Here is a 15,454-nt window from a genome sequence, read left to right as displayed (position 1 = left end):
AGCATGAATTTTTATCACCTTTCCTTGTAACATTGTTCCTGGAAGTACTTATTCTGTTATGACATATTTTGCTGACCTGCATTTTGACTTTAGCAAGACAAAACTTGTTTAGAAAGCATGTTCTAGATTCTGAATATATTTTAACAGTAAAATAACTTAATTTAATGACGGCATTTTCAAATACTGGGTGTGACTTCCTTGATTGTTGATTTTAAACACATTTTAACATTTAAACACATTTTAAGCACATATATGACTAACCACCTTTCAGTTTTAAATTGTAGTGTGAAGAAATGAGTCACTTCTGTTCACTAAGATATGTAGCTAATCTTAGATCTTTTTTACAAATACTTTGGGGGAGAAAAACTGAAGATACTACTTAAAAAACAGGTTTGAAGTATATGCAACTGAATATTATGAATGTTATCCTTTTTCCTTGATACTGGAAAGAACTTTCTGTATTCAAGAATAGTATAATCTTTATTTCAAAAGGAGGACTAAATGGGATTTAGATTTAAAAAAAACCCAAAAAACCTTAATGTGGTTCTTTGCACACTTTCAATATTGTAATACAGTTACAGTAAGTTTTCAACTAAGATATAGAAGAAGAAATACAACTCATTTTTTTCTTATTAAATGTTTTAATTTTGAACTGTTTAACTCTTATTCTAAATGCAGGGAGCTCTGGTGGAATATGTGAAAAGAGCAAACTCTATTCTGATGGTAAAAAGAAGTCCTTAAACACTGGAATTATCACTGTTCAGAACTATGGCTCTCATGTCCCTCCTAAGGTTTCTCATATCACTTTTGCTCATGAGGTTGGACATAACTTTGGTTCCCCTGTAAGTATTAACTGTTGCTCCATTACAAATTTTTGGGGTGGGGGGAGCGGGCATAATTTATTTATGATTAAAACATTTTGTAACTTGTTTACTAATAACAAAATTCTTATAGGTATGGATGTAAAAGAAAAAGACAAGGATTTTGCAGATAAAGCAGTATGTTTTAAGCCCTTTATGAAAGGTCTACAAAAGGAAGAACTTGGTGCTACAGGACATTTGTTGTTAATCTTAATTTCTCATGTAGCTGTTTACAGCAGCTACTGATTTAGCCTTCCTTATGCTGCACTTATTCATGACTACTCTTCTGTAAAAAGTGTGGGTTATTCTCTCCTAAAGTCTTCCCACTTCCTTTGAAGGGCAAAGCTTACTCATATCTCTTCAAAAGTGAACATCTGTGTTACGGTGATAAGTGGAATACTAGTTCTTGCTTTATGTGGAATGAGGACAAGTATCCCAGCTCATGAGGCAAAACTTTGATTGGTTATGTCTGCTCACTCAACAATGGGGATAAAACTGTCTTTCCTTTGTACTCTGTTGCTTTTTTTTTTAATACTTTAAAGATTTTTAATTATTTTGAGAAGCTGCTGTCTGAGTTACACTTGTAATAAGATTTTGAAGTAATTGTGTCTTCATATGGTACCTTCAAAGCTTTTGTCTGTGACAGGCTGAAAAATTGGAGGTTTTATTTTTCTCTTTTATTTGTGGATGGTGGTTGTGAAAAGTAGAGTATATTTCCTCATTTAGATGTCACTTCTAAAGTTTTAAGTTTTAGAAAACTAGAAATGTAGCCATTAAGCTAATGCCACCATATTGGCAGGAACAAGAATTCAGAATGGGAATGGTGTGTGTGTGTTGATTGCAGAAGTAGGAAATTTGTGAGAGTGAAAATCTTTTTGGACCAGTTGGAACACTATTTTTGAATTTGCCTATGAAACTCAACGTTTGATCTAGGATAGTCAACAGATATGTTTGTCAGGAAATTTGCTATATTCTTTGTAGTAGAACCATTTCGAAAGTGCACATTTATATACTTATCTTGGAAGAGTTAGGTCATCTTCTGGGAAAATCATTTGTATTAAAAGTGGTAGTGCAGTACTGGTTTTAAACAGTTTCTAACTCATCAAATATATTTTCAAAGCTTTTGCAATTTAATTTATCATAATTTTTGAAACTTCTACATTCTATAGTATTCCATGCATCTGATCAGGTGATGTTATAAATGATCAGTTTTCCATAGTGTGGATAGAAATGGACTTCCCCCACAAATCATACCATATTTAAGACCATGTTTTCTCTACAGTGAGAATGTGGACTATCTGAGATGTTTTGGCTGGTCCTCCCATTAGTGTCCTCCAGCACACTTGGTAGTATTCAGTAATCTCACAGAATCCTCTGCTTTTGGGAGATATCAGGAACTGTGGGCAGGGTAACTGAAATAGTCTAAAACAGTGCTAGCGTGTAAAACTGCTGTGATTCTTTATATCAGCCATTGTGGCTAAACATGAACACACCGAACCATTTGTGCTTAAGCTGATTTTATTTAATCATTTCAGTTGGACAGTTTGGTTCTCTAGTGTCAATGTGATACGGATGTTCTCACAGAAGTTAACTTTTATCAGTGCTAAATACTTTTTATTTTTTTAATTATTTTATAATATAAAAGTAGTAAAATTTAGGAGCATATATGTTGTGTTGGTGTAACTGTCGCACACCGAAAGGAATAAGCCACCATTAACACTGAATCTGGAAATGTTGTAGTGACTTTCCATTTCCTCCTACATTGTGCTTCTGATAGTCTTCACTTTTTGAAATGGATAAGTGATAGTTATTTGCGTCAGTGCTTCAGAGAGGATTTTGCTGCAGTCTGAGTTTACTAATAACCATGGTGTGTGTATCTCTGTTCAAACAGAACATTGGTTTCTTCTTCTGCATAAGTTCTTTATCCTTGAACTATCTGAGCCTTTCCAGACTACTACAGATCTAATAAGAAAATACTTCAGCTATAGCAGAGGCAGCATTCACTAGTTTGGGATTTGCTTGTGGATGTGAGAACAAAGTAGCCTAGTGGCAAGAAATTAATTTTTGAAGGTGGTAGTAGGGGTTCACCAGTTACAGAATTTTTATTGACCTTAATACAGTTAAGTATGTAGCTGCTCTTGGACATCTGTGTTCAGATGATACATGAAACAGAGAGGAAGGCAGGGGATAGGGAGAAAAAAATAATGATATATTAGCTATTGATGGATAAAACTTTGGGAAGAAAATGATAATTCATTCAGAATTTTGAACAATTTCCCTTCATGGAGTCATTTTCCACTGACACTTTCAGTTCCAGGTACCATTAGTCTGTTATATTCTGCTTAGACACATAATAGAAAAATACAGCATTTATTTGATTCAGTACAAAAATCCTGTGTAGAATGTCTTGGGTTTTTTTGGTACACACTTTTTAAAAAAGAGAACCATGTTATATGAACTTTTGTGTCTCACTCTGCTACCCCACACAGATCTATTATACACATAGGTAGAAAGATAGCAGCTTAAAAGAAACAGGTCCACTTGAAATATTTACAATGTTCTGTTTTGCAGCATGATTCTGGAACGGAATGCACTCCAGGAGAATCCAAGAACTTGGGGCAGAAAGAAAATGGCAATTATATCATGTATGCAAGAGCTACATCTGGGGACAAACTTAACAACAATAAGTTCTCCCTCTGTAGCGTTCGAAATATCAGCCAAGTTCTTGAGAAAAAAAGAAATTATTGTTTTGTTGGTATGTATTTTAGTTATCCTCATACAGTGCTGAAGGGTTAACTTTATTATGTATCAGTATTATCGTAGTACTTAGGAGCCCCAGTCAGAGACCAGGACCCAATTGAGCTTGGTGCCGTGCAAATGGAACAAAGAGTCCCTACCCCAAAGAGTCTACAGTTTGAATACAAGACGAGACAACAGATGAGATATGGATAGACTGATGGAGTACGAGAAACAATGCAAAAATACTGGTCAGCATGATAGGCTGTAGACTAATTTCTCATAATAGAACTTACTCCTTCCCCTTTACAGTTTACTGAAAACTTGGGGACGTTTGATCATTACATATTCAACTCCTTATCCACACAAATTGCAAAAAATAATTTAAATGGGTGTACACATTCTCTATTTTAGGGTCTTCATCCTGCATGGTCTCTTGAGAATTGTCACTGTAGAGCCTTGCTCAATGACACTGGGTCTGTACCTTTCGTAAAGTGGTGAGGGGATGCACAAGTTAGTTTGAAACAAAAACTTGGGAGCTGCTGATATGAGAAGGACTTCAGCCCTAGCCATCTTCAGTTCTTTCTGACCGTAATAGCTGTTTTAGTCTTCAAAATCTTTTAGAAAGAGGGGAGCAGTGCAGGAAAAGAGGATGCTAACTTGGAGACTTAAGGAAAAATTCTCTGATCTGATCGCAGATACCATTTTTCTTTTGCACAAGGAGTTCCCATTATTAGTGGAAGTTCTGAATACAGAATGAGAACAAAATGTAGTAGAAATTAACAAGCTGGATGCTGAAGAGTAATATTCAACTTTCACTATAAAATTCTAATCTGCCACACACCTACATCATGCTTAACTATGCCATATGACAATTTAACTTCAAGTTACCGTGTATGTCTTTTATATTCTGTAGTGTTACAAATATATACTGACACTTTTCAGAGTCTGGCCAGCCCATCTGTGGTAATGGAATGGTAGAAGAAGGAGAGCAGTGTGATTGTGGATACAGTGACCAGTGTAAAGATGAATGCTGTTATGATGCAAATCAAGCAGAAAATTATAAATGCAAGTTAAAACCAGGCAAATCTTGCAGGTACTGTATATTTCAGTTCTATTATGCTTGTTTAATTCTTTCGACTTATGGATAGGCTAGTAATCTTTCTTTTAAAAATACTTTAAAAAGGTGTATTGTTTCACATTTGAAGTCTAATTTTATTTATATTGTTAGTATGTCCCAATTTTTTAGTAGTAACATTTAATGGGCATTTCATTAGCTATATTATGTGATATATAATTTTTACTCAGTGCTGAATATAACTTTTTCTTAGTCAGCAGCTATGAAACTACTTAGTTTTTTGGAAAAATGTATCATTTAAAATTTTCTGACTGTTAAATACACCTTAGAATCCAGTGTAGACGAGGACAAGTTGTGTTTAAAAATACTGGTCGGTTGTAGTTCTCCCTTGAGTTAAATCCAACTGGCTAACACCCGTAACATTACTGTCCTTGTCCCTACTGATGGCAAAATCATATTTCACGTTAGTTATAACATTCAAGATAACACGTTCATTTGTAGAGATGGTCTTAAAGGAAACTCAAATTTTATAAGTGCCTGTACTTGCTGGTTTGATCTATCTTGGATGTATAGCAGAAAAATTGAGCAGAGACACTGAGTGTATCTTGTTCGTGTGAAAAGGATCAAGTTGACAGCTCTTAAGACTGAAGGTCTCTTTAATTGGAGGGAAGGTGCAAATGTGCAGTTTCAGGATATACTTTCCCATGCAGTTTTAATATGGATTAAATCAGGTATGGTTAGGAATAATTCTGTTGATAAATTTAGTCTTACTATTCAGTTCTTGGCTTCTTTACTAAAACTGCCATGAAGTGTTTAGTTTCTGACAAATGTGGTTAAGAATTTTATGCCATGAACATCTTTCCACTACTACCTGGATGGAGGCATACTTCACATAGATGACTATATTGTCATCTGATGATTTCAGTAAATCAGATTTCTCTGGTGATCTTGAGCTAAGGAAGGCTATAAACTTAATTCATCCCTTGTCATTCCCTTAGTCTCAGTTACTTAATGTTAGGTAATATCAGAGATTGTGTGTGTGTTTGTGGGGGGGAAATCAACCCTTTGTTCTCTTATACTCTCCAACAGTAATAGTCAGTAAGCTGATCAGAATCTTGACAAATCTAACCGTTGTAGAAGGCTAAGGACTTGTCTACAGGAACACTTAGGCTATGTCTGCACTACCACTTTTGTTGGTGTAACTTATGTTGCTCAGCAGTATGAAAAAAACATCACCCTGAGCAACATACGTTACATTGACAGAAGCTCTGGTGTGGACAGCGCTATGTTGGCAGAGAGCTTCACATAGCTACTGCCGCTCATTGGGGGCGGGGGTAATGATGTTGATGGGAGAGCTCTCTCTCATTGGCATTGAATGGCTACATGAGAGATTGTACAGCAGTGCAGCTGCATTGGTAGAGCTGTGTTGCAGTAAGCTCTCTAGTGTAGACATGCCCTTAGTGTGCAGCAAGCTGAGGTGTAAATTTATCCTGCACTAGCCTGCTTGCACTGACTATCCGTGTGGACCCTGCTGCCGGACACTAAAAGTTTGCTAGTGTGCTTTTGTCTTCCCTGTTTCAAAACAGGGTAGATTAAAGTGCACTGCAGAATTTTTAGCATGAGATAGCAGTGTCCACACTGACACTTACTCTATGGGATAGATTTATACCCCTTTGCCATGAAATAAATGTGCCTGTAGATAACACCTAATTTAAGAGCAGCATGAGCTTTTCTTGGCTTGCAGCTGTACAAGGCTGTTTTTTTCTCTATCCCCATTGCATGTGATATCCTTTTTCATGCTCACTGCTGCCATAGACTGTGAATACATTAAACTTCAATGGCTTGCCAAACAGCAATGTTGAAGTAGAATTGATCAAAAATCAAGAACTGGCACTAGAAGACCATTCCACTTGTGAATCCTACATGATAGCAAAAAAGACTTTAGTATCATTGTGTTACAACTTGCATGCCTAAGACAGCAGTGCTACACAAAATTTTCTCTTCTGTAAACATACACAAGTTAGTCGAACACAGTCAAGGATATTGATTTGTAATGGTATGTGACGTTAATGAGCCCAAGCAAACCCTATTTACAGTAGTGGATTTCCTTGGACTACTTGTTGCAAGTAATTACAAATGAGAAGATATATTGAAATGTACGTATTTATAAGAGAACTTTCAAGTAGAGGCTGGTATTTCCAAGAAGACGTTGCTTTGGTAAAATTCCCTATAAGACATCTGGCTACCTGTTGTGGATGACTAAATATTCTGCCACATTTATTCTAAATTTGGCACTTTCATAAAGTGCCATATGTGCTGTATTTCCTAGAAGCAAGGTGACTTAAGGATACCATTTGATATCAGATAGATTTTTCTGGCACTTGTGTTTTACATATAAAATTGCATCTTTAAGTTACCTTGTATGTAGGCAATGCAACACATATGGCATGATATTAAAGTGACCAAGGGTTGTAAAAGGGTTGTAGATACTTCTAATAAATATTTAAACTTTGCTTTTAAAAATATATATTTTTAGGCCTAATCTACTTGATAGTACCCATATAAAACCAATATGAATAAAAATAGGTGTAACTATTATGCATTTAAAATCTCAAAGAATATTTTACTTGTGGGATGTGAATTGTTCCCCTGAAGAGAACCAGAAAATGAAATTGACTATCCTAGATCCTCAAAAATGAGGGAAAATGCTAAAAGTAAACTGAAATGCTTCTTTGAGTAGTGTCCATTTGGGTGCTGTAGGTGTATCTGCGTCCCTGCACTCCTAATCGGACATGCGCTGGCCCTTATGCTCTCCCATGAGGCTAGCTAGCGTGTTCAGGCGAACCCTCTTCAGTTGCTTCTCAACCACTGTGGCTAGGTTTAGCTGTCCGGTAGAGGATCATTAAGTTCTTTAGATTTGCTAAGCCTTCTTTACTTCATTTATCTTTTATTTGGCTGATGCCTTTTAAAAAAAAAAAAAAAAAGCGGGGGGGACCCCAAAAAAACCTGTTCTTTTTTCAATCCCCTGTCTGGGGACCCTCATGGACAGGGTATGCCTGGCTCCCCAGGCTTTAAGAAGTGTCTCAGTTGCAAGGAATCTGTCCCAGTAATTGACGGACACTTTTAGTGCGCCTGCTGCCTGGAAGAGAGAAACATCCCACAGAAGTGTGGTTTGTGTCAGTAACTGAAGCCCAGATCCAGAAATAGTAGAGAACTGAGGCTCAAACTGCTACTCATGGAAGCAGCCCTTCAGCCATTCAAGCGCACCAAGACACTGGACAGTGGGAAACCTCACAGCTACTCTCTACTTCTAAGAGAGATGAGCCCAAGGAGAGACATCCACGAGCCACTCATGTAAGGTCTCTAAGAAAAGGGCTGTGAGTCCCTATGGCGAGCCCCAATTGAGCTGAAAACAATCTCTGGCTCGATCAGTGTCAGTACCGATAGCACTGAAGCTGTCTAAATTCTGTACCAAGGGCTCTTATGGTACCATTCTGATTTAGCATGTTGGGTTGCCTAAGGACCCAATAGGTCCAGGCAGAGAACCATCAGTATTGCCTGGGCACAAGAAACATAAAAAATCTGCCCTAGAGAAGGCTTCTGTGGCATGGACATCAACATTAGTATCACCTGTGGCCACTCTAGGTACTGATGGACCATGCTATCAGGTCCATATCACTGATGCCTTAGGTACAGGCATCTCAGCACTGACAATCACTACCGGTACTGATGCCTTCGGCACCGTTGGACTTCTGATATACAACAGATCTATCGGTGTCTAACGTGCCAGATTCGCCTCTGCTCAGTACTAGGACCCCGGTACTGAGTTCACTCAGGGCAGAGATTTTGACTTGCCCCAGTGACCTCCTGTCGTGCATCACCCTTTTCATTCTCTGAGCCCTGGTCTACACTTACCGGGTGATTCAGCGGCAGTCAATGGGAGTTACGCAAACTATGCAGAGTAGCTTACATAACTCCCATCATCTGCTGTGCTTCCCTTCTGCGCAGCATCTTCACTGCACTGCGCCACTTAAAGGGGTGGTTTTACTGTATCAACTTCTGGATTGACTGAGTGGGTCTTCACTGACCACTCAGTCTATCCAGATAGGTTGATCTGACGACAGTGACTTTGCCGCCGTCAGTGTTATACGTACCCTGAGCCAAAAAGTGAGCAAAAAACCATGGTTTCCGACCACTCATCTCACCTACTTCATACTGCCCAATTCCACTGTGGGTCACAATTATACCATCCTCCTGATCCACAGCCTCCCTGGTTTGGGCAGCCATGGTACCAACCACTGGGCCCCTTCCCACCCTTCCAATGGCCCTACTGGGATCCCTGGTAACATACACAGCAGATATAATAGGCTGTGGGAGGCTAAGCCTCCCCAACCAGCTGCTGCTTGAAGCTCCTCCACCTCTCTGCCCTGCCCGCTCTCCACCTGCCACCATAGGAGGAGTTGGACTAGCCCACCCTTGACAGCCAGTTCTGCGCATGGCAGACCCAGCCCGGGATGGGCCCAGTGCTGCAGCTATCTCCCGCAAGTGCCACAGGGAACACAGTGTGGGGCCCAGAGTGGGCAGGGCACAGGCTGCACCCCCAGAAAACAAAGGGTGTCCATCCTTCTGGTGGCATGGAGCCCAGCCAGCACGGTGGGTCCAAGCAGGCCCTGTTGCCTCTCAGCCCTCATCCCCTGAGGCTTGTTCATACCCGCCACTTGTACCTTTTCATCCTTTCCCACTACAGGAGGTGACTGAGTCACACCATAAACTAGTGGACATTTTACGTTCTTCTACCTTGTCTGGAGTAGCCCTCGCTAATGCTAAAAATAACCTGAAATTACATAAATTAATTTGTTTCAGTAATGTTCTGTAACATCGGTAAATTGTTTTTTAGCTTACTGGTTTAAACCTTTATGAAAGCTGTACAATTCACCTTAAAGTATCTGAGTTCATAAACATAATTTTGGATGAGGCTATTTTGGCAATGTTCAACATTTCCATCTGGTAAATCATTAAACTATTGCATTGTGTTAGTGATGAAAGGTATGAAGTGTAAGATTCTTTGTGTTTTGGGGTCCCTACACTTCTCAGAGTGACTGAAGGACAATTCCATCCTTAAACTCACTGCCAGGAGGGAGTTTAAAATTAACTTGGGCACTCAAGTTAGCTAATCTTAAAATTTCTACTTTTTAATTTCCCTTTCATGATATTAAAAAAATCCCATGGATGGAAATAAGAATTTAACATCCATAATGGATCAGTGATCGTAAAAAAAGGATCCTGAGGCATAATAAATGTGTAGGTACGGCTGGAGGCTGTTTCTGTTGAGAGTTTTGTGAGTAACTGCCATCTAAAGAGCAAGACTTCAGGGCCCTTAAACGCTGACCACCAAAACCAAAGGGGTCTTGCTAATGATTTCTAACAGTTTTGTGCTGCTCCCTATGCTGGGAGGAGCAGTCTCCCTCTCTGTACAACAGGTAACCTCACTCTTTATCAGCTTCCTCCTAAAAAGCTCACTTTCAGCTAGCCTTTCAGTGCTAACTTTCCACCCCCGCTGCTCTGCGGCCTTGCATTATGTTTAAGGCTAAGATTTAGTCATGGTTATTTTTAATAAAAGTCATGGACCGGTCATGGGCAATAAACAAAAATTCACGGCTCATGACCTGTCCATGATTTTTATTATAATTACCCCGACTGAATCTTAGCTGCTCCTGGTGCTGGTGCTGCTGCCAGCCACTCGCTCTGAGGCCGCCACTGCCCCTGGTTGCCTGCTGCTCTGAGGCCCCTGGGGACCACTCTCCGACGGCCTCTGGGGCTGCTGCTCAGGCCTCCCCCAGGACTGCTGCTGAGGTTATCCGCTGTAACTGCAGAGGTCGTGGCAAGTCATGGAATCTGTGACCTCTGTGGCAGACTTGCAGCCTTACTTACGATCTTTTAACATGGCTCATGCTAAAATTCCAACATTTTAAAAACCAGTATTGGCACTAACAAGGCATATACCAAACAACTGCTCTATCAGTTTGCTTCTATGTGGTATCCCTTCCCCAACTTTGAATGGTGTCTGTTTACACAGGAAAACTCTTTACACCTTGGAATCTTGTTTTATTTATCTATGAAGCACCATGCACTGAAATTGCACTATATAAATAACATACTGAGAATACTGTTTGCTCCTGTTTTAGAAATATTCTAGCAGCTATCAATATACTTTAGATTTCACTCAGTCTTGGTTTCAAATTATGAATTTATAGATTATTTTTATAATGTAGTAATCTTTACCCCAAAAAAAAAAAAAAAGGGCAGCACTCTATCCAGACAGAATTGTGGCTAAAGGAGTCCTGAACCCAGATGGCCACAGCTTGTAACTTAATTATCCAGGAAAAAAAAGTCCATTAAACATTACCAAAAAGAAAAATCTGTACACATGGTGTAGAGATGCAGAGTAGCGTGGGAGAGAACTCATTGCTATAGAGATGCAGAGTAGCATGGGGGAGAACTCATTGCTAAGGAGTACAATTCCTTATTTTGACTTCAACCCTGTATTTACTTCTATTGTGTTACCATGGATGGGAATACTCAGTCAGGTCTTCTATGGATTTGTGGTGGGGTTATGCTCCCCAGCAACAACTTCAGCTGAGGAAAAATAAGGTCCTTCCGTACTACTGCAACTGTTAAATCATGGGTACAAAGTTGAGTCCTGTGTTTCATATCTGCTGCAAAGAAGAGTCTTAACTGCCTTTTGGGGAGCAAGGAGGTTAGGCTCTTTGGCCTGTTTTGGATCATATGACCTTGAAAATATCTTCTCTTCCCAATAGCTGTGTGAGAACCATGCCTTCTGATGCAAATTCTGCGATCCCAAATATGTATGGTAGTCTGGTTAGAAAGGGAACAGATTGATGCCGTTTTCAGTATTAAACAGTTGTATTTCAGGGCCTTTCCCTTTCCCAGCAGGCTGACAGATCCCTTCAGACCAGCAGGTATAGAGGTGAACTGGGGGCAGATAGAACCTTCATAACTTAATTTTTTAATGTAAACAATATTGGCAAACAAATTAGTTATTCCTTAATGTAATATCTGTCAGTAGTAGTAGCAATTGCTAATTAAATAATTCTTCATACATCCAAAGTCAGGACTTGTCACCTTTAATTTACACTGTTATGAAAGTGTTCAGATGTAAACATGCATGCAAAAGTAATTTTTCTAGTGCAAATAACATAAATGGTGTTGGTTTTCATAATTTAATCAATAAAGTTGAGACCAAGGAGACTACTGGTTGCAGAATACTAAACTTTTGTTACCCCCAAGAAAAATATTTTTCAGTTTGTTTTCTTGGCACAAACTGATATTTTTGCATACAGTTGTCGTTTTAAGTGATATTCCAATTAAATGGGCATATTTCTTAGCAAGTTCTGCTTTATTCCACCTCCTTTAGTCAATAAATGTTAAATTTAGAAGATTTCAACAATATTGCTATTCAAGGTACAAAACAAACTCCAGAAAAAAATCTGCATTTTTCTTAATGCATATTTTCTATTTTTCTTTCTAGCCCCAGTCAAGGCCCCTGCTGTACTGCACAATGTAACTTCAAATTAAAGACTGATAAGTGTCGAAATGATTCTGACTGTGCAGAAAAAGGAATGTGTAATGGTCTCACTGCTCTCTGTCCAGCATCTGATCCCAAGCCAAACTTCACAGATTGCAACAGACACACACAAGTTTGCATTAAAGGGGTGAGCTTACTGTTCCGAACTACTGTACTGACACTATATCGCAAATCACTATTTTGTGACACAATGTGACTTTATCGCTTATTGAGGATAGTATAAGAGTTATTGCCATATTCTTTCAGAAAACCCAGTGTGATCTTAAGAAGAAAAAAAATGGGTAGTTATCTTCTTTTGAAACACTCCTCTTTTAAACATTGCTTTTGGTAATACACTCTTTTGCAATGTTTGAATTACCGGGGGGCTCGGCCGGGCCCGCTTATATGTTGAGCTACCCATTTCTTTCCTATTTCGTGGTGCTAGGGGAGGGGATTGTTTTGTTCCCTTTACTTCTCCCACCAGTTCCTTGCAAACTGTTCTGCCCAGCTAGGGAGTGTTCATGGCAGGCCAGCCAGAGGAAGGGAGCATTTGCAGACTGCCAGGAATATATCCAGCAAGCCAGCCACAGCAAGGGGGAGCATTAGCACATTCGAATCCTGCTAGCAGTTTTCACAACAACCCATGGTGTCAGTTTCATGCCAGCCTAGAAATGTGCTCACCATATCTAGTAAGTCAGAGAGAATCATCAAATTCCCAATTTTTAGTCTGCGTGCGTGTACAACTGCCCAGCACTAGCACAGTGCATCCACACATTTGCTCTGGCATAGTTAAGATTAAGACCTGTTTCCTCTTCTAAATGCTCCTAATAGAGTTTGCTGAGCATGCATAGACAGAAGAGTTAACAGAACTGTTGGCCTTCAAAGTTTCACACTAGTTGGTAGCTCAAGGGGGTTAAGAAGCAGTCCTCTGAGCATGACGCAGCCAGTGTCAAATCAAGTCCCTTCTTTTGCAGAAATTTGGAAAAGTTTCTGAGATGTATTACAAAAATCTATATTATATATATATATAGAGAGAGACATGTGAATGCTTGCTGGCGGGCGGGGAGGAGAGGGGGCGGGAATAGGGATGAAAGATTTGGGGCTGCATTGAGGGGAGGGGAATAAATGGGAATGAGTAGCAGGAGAGAGGGGTTTGGGGAGGGACACTGGGAAGGGGACATGGGGTGGAGTGCCTGTTAGCCCCACATTCTCCCCTTATTTGTGTGTGCCTGTATCTGAAGAGTCAAGTCACTCTCCTTACGTCTCATGTGAGCTGGGATCTGGGAATCTCTGACCTGTACGGGGTGTCTGAGCCCCACTGCATGTGTGCCATGATCTGGGGGACCCCTGCCCCTTTTTGTGGTGGTCTGACACCCCTCCACACACACCCACACACACCCACAACTTCCCATGCGAACCAGGTTGTAGGGTAGGGGAGAGGAGGACTTGCTTTCCTGTGAGGGTCTGATCCCCTCTCCCTACCCCTCAAGTGTGCCAGGTTCTGGGGGCCCCCTGCCCATCTATGGGCGGTGTGCCCCTTTCCCTGCCCCCTCTCATGTGAGCCAAGTTCTGGGGGCGGCTTGCCTTTCTGGGGGTGTATGATTCCCCCCTCTCTAACCCCTTCATATGATTTGGGGGGGTTACTGCCCCCCCCCCCCAGAGTATCTGAGCCTTACTCTGTGTCTCCTCCATGTGATCCAAGAAGAATTTGAGCTGGCAAAGCCTTTCCCCTCTGGGTAGGAAGCTTAAAACAGGCATGCTCGGCACATACCCCAAGAACACAGGACAGAGAATGGATATGCTTGACCCATATCAGAAACTCTGCAGTGCTGGGGAGGGGGAAGGGAACACCCACTGACCTGAATGGACAGGTTCACAAGTATCAGAGCTATTGTTTCAAGCTGTTTTCCTCTCTAGGTATTTCAGCTGAGAACATCTCATTGAGATGAATGGGCCACTTAACACTTCTCCAAGCCTGCAGCTTTGAAGTTTGAATTGAAACCCACCCTGGGAGGGAATCTGAGAATGAACTGTAAACATTTGGGGAAAATCTGCATCTGTCACACTTTGTTTGTTTGTTTATTTATAAGAAATGTAACATGAATAGAGCAGAAAATTCAAAAGGTGCTGAAATGGTTTTTGGAGAGTAAATAAATTACACATGCGAAGGTTCACTGGGAGAGGAAATAAGGGTGCTTGGGTATTCAACAAGGGTTGGGAATATTTTGGGAAGGGATACATGGGAATGGGCAGTGGGGATGGAAGGGAAGAGTTGGGGGCTCTGGTAAGGGGGAGGACAGAAGAAAGAAGGGTTGGGAGAACGAGGGGTAGCTGAGGAAGTTGCGGGTTTGGGCGGGCCTGTCAGCCATGAATTCTCTCCTTTCATTTGTGTGCTGTGATCTAAGGGAGCCTCACCCCTCCCCCTGCTTGCTGTGTTTTCTGTGATCTGAGGAATTGTGTTTTTCTTGGCGTGTCTGAGTCCTTATCCATGTCCGCGCCCCCCACCCTCACCCCCCCGTGAGCTGGGATTGAGGGGAGTTGAAGGTAACACAAATTTAAACCTCTGGAATCCAGAAAATAATTAAGATACAAATCATCCCTATTTATGGGGGGCAGAGGGCGTGCTAGCCAGTATGTTTTGGAGGAGGGGAGGACTGGGTGGACCTGTGGTGTGGTTTGGGGAGCCTAGAGGTGAGCAGTGGGAAAGAAGGGCCTAGCTCAATGTTGCAGTTCAGGCTATATAACCCAGATAGCATGTAACCCTCCAGTAAGCTGCTGCCTGTTATATGTATGCAGCAGCATAGGGCAGTAGAGAACACGAAGCAACTTCTTACATGTTAATTGCTTCTACAATGCCAGCTAATGGCTTAATAGGCTGGGAGGTGGTAGGGGAACTGGAAACGTTGGTAGTATGACTACAATTGTGGGGAATTGTGGGAGGGAGTGGAAAATGAGACCACACCAGTCTTCTCTTGCCCATTTAAAGTTATTGCAACAACTGCGTAATAAAACTTTCAAGATTTTGGGACATAGACACATTGCAAACATTTCACACTAGGACCATTATCCCCATTCTGCTGTAATAAAATATACAAGAGATGGGGAGCACTGAGGAATCACATAACAGTGAATGGACACTGGACTGGGGTTATTCCTGGCTCTGCCATTATCCTGCTGGGCAAGTCACTTCACCTC

At 40.8% G+C, this 15,454-nt stretch overlaps 1 protein-coding gene across 2 annotated transcripts in view; it reads left to right on the top strand.

The window, feature by feature from the left end:
* Window positions 1-15,454, top strand: part of ADAM10 (ADAM metallopeptidase domain 10) — a 100,174-nt gene that overhangs the window by 71,130 nt on the left and 13,590 nt on the right. For both annotated transcript variants that reach the window (XM_067555941.1, XM_067555942.1), the window contains exons 9-12: window positions 679-842; window positions 3,432-3,615; window positions 4,542-4,692; window positions 12,224-12,407. In XM_067555941.1, coding sequence (XP_067412042.1) covers window positions 679-842; window positions 3,432-3,615; window positions 4,542-4,692; window positions 12,224-12,407 — 683 coding nt within the window. The remainder of the gene's footprint in view (window positions 1-678; window positions 843-3,431; window positions 3,616-4,541; window positions 4,693-12,223; window positions 12,408-15,454) is intronic.

The sequence above is a fragment of the Emydura macquarii genome, unplaced genomic scaffold (assembly GCF_026122565.2).
Source record: "Emydura macquarii macquarii isolate MOO-44397 ecotype Brisbane River unplaced genomic scaffold, CSIRO-AGI_Emac_v2 contig_1644, whole genome shotgun sequence".
Classification (NCBI taxonomy): Eukaryota; Metazoa; Chordata; order Testudines; family Chelidae; genus Emydura; species Emydura macquarii.
This window is presented reverse-complemented; position numbering and strand designations above follow the sequence as displayed.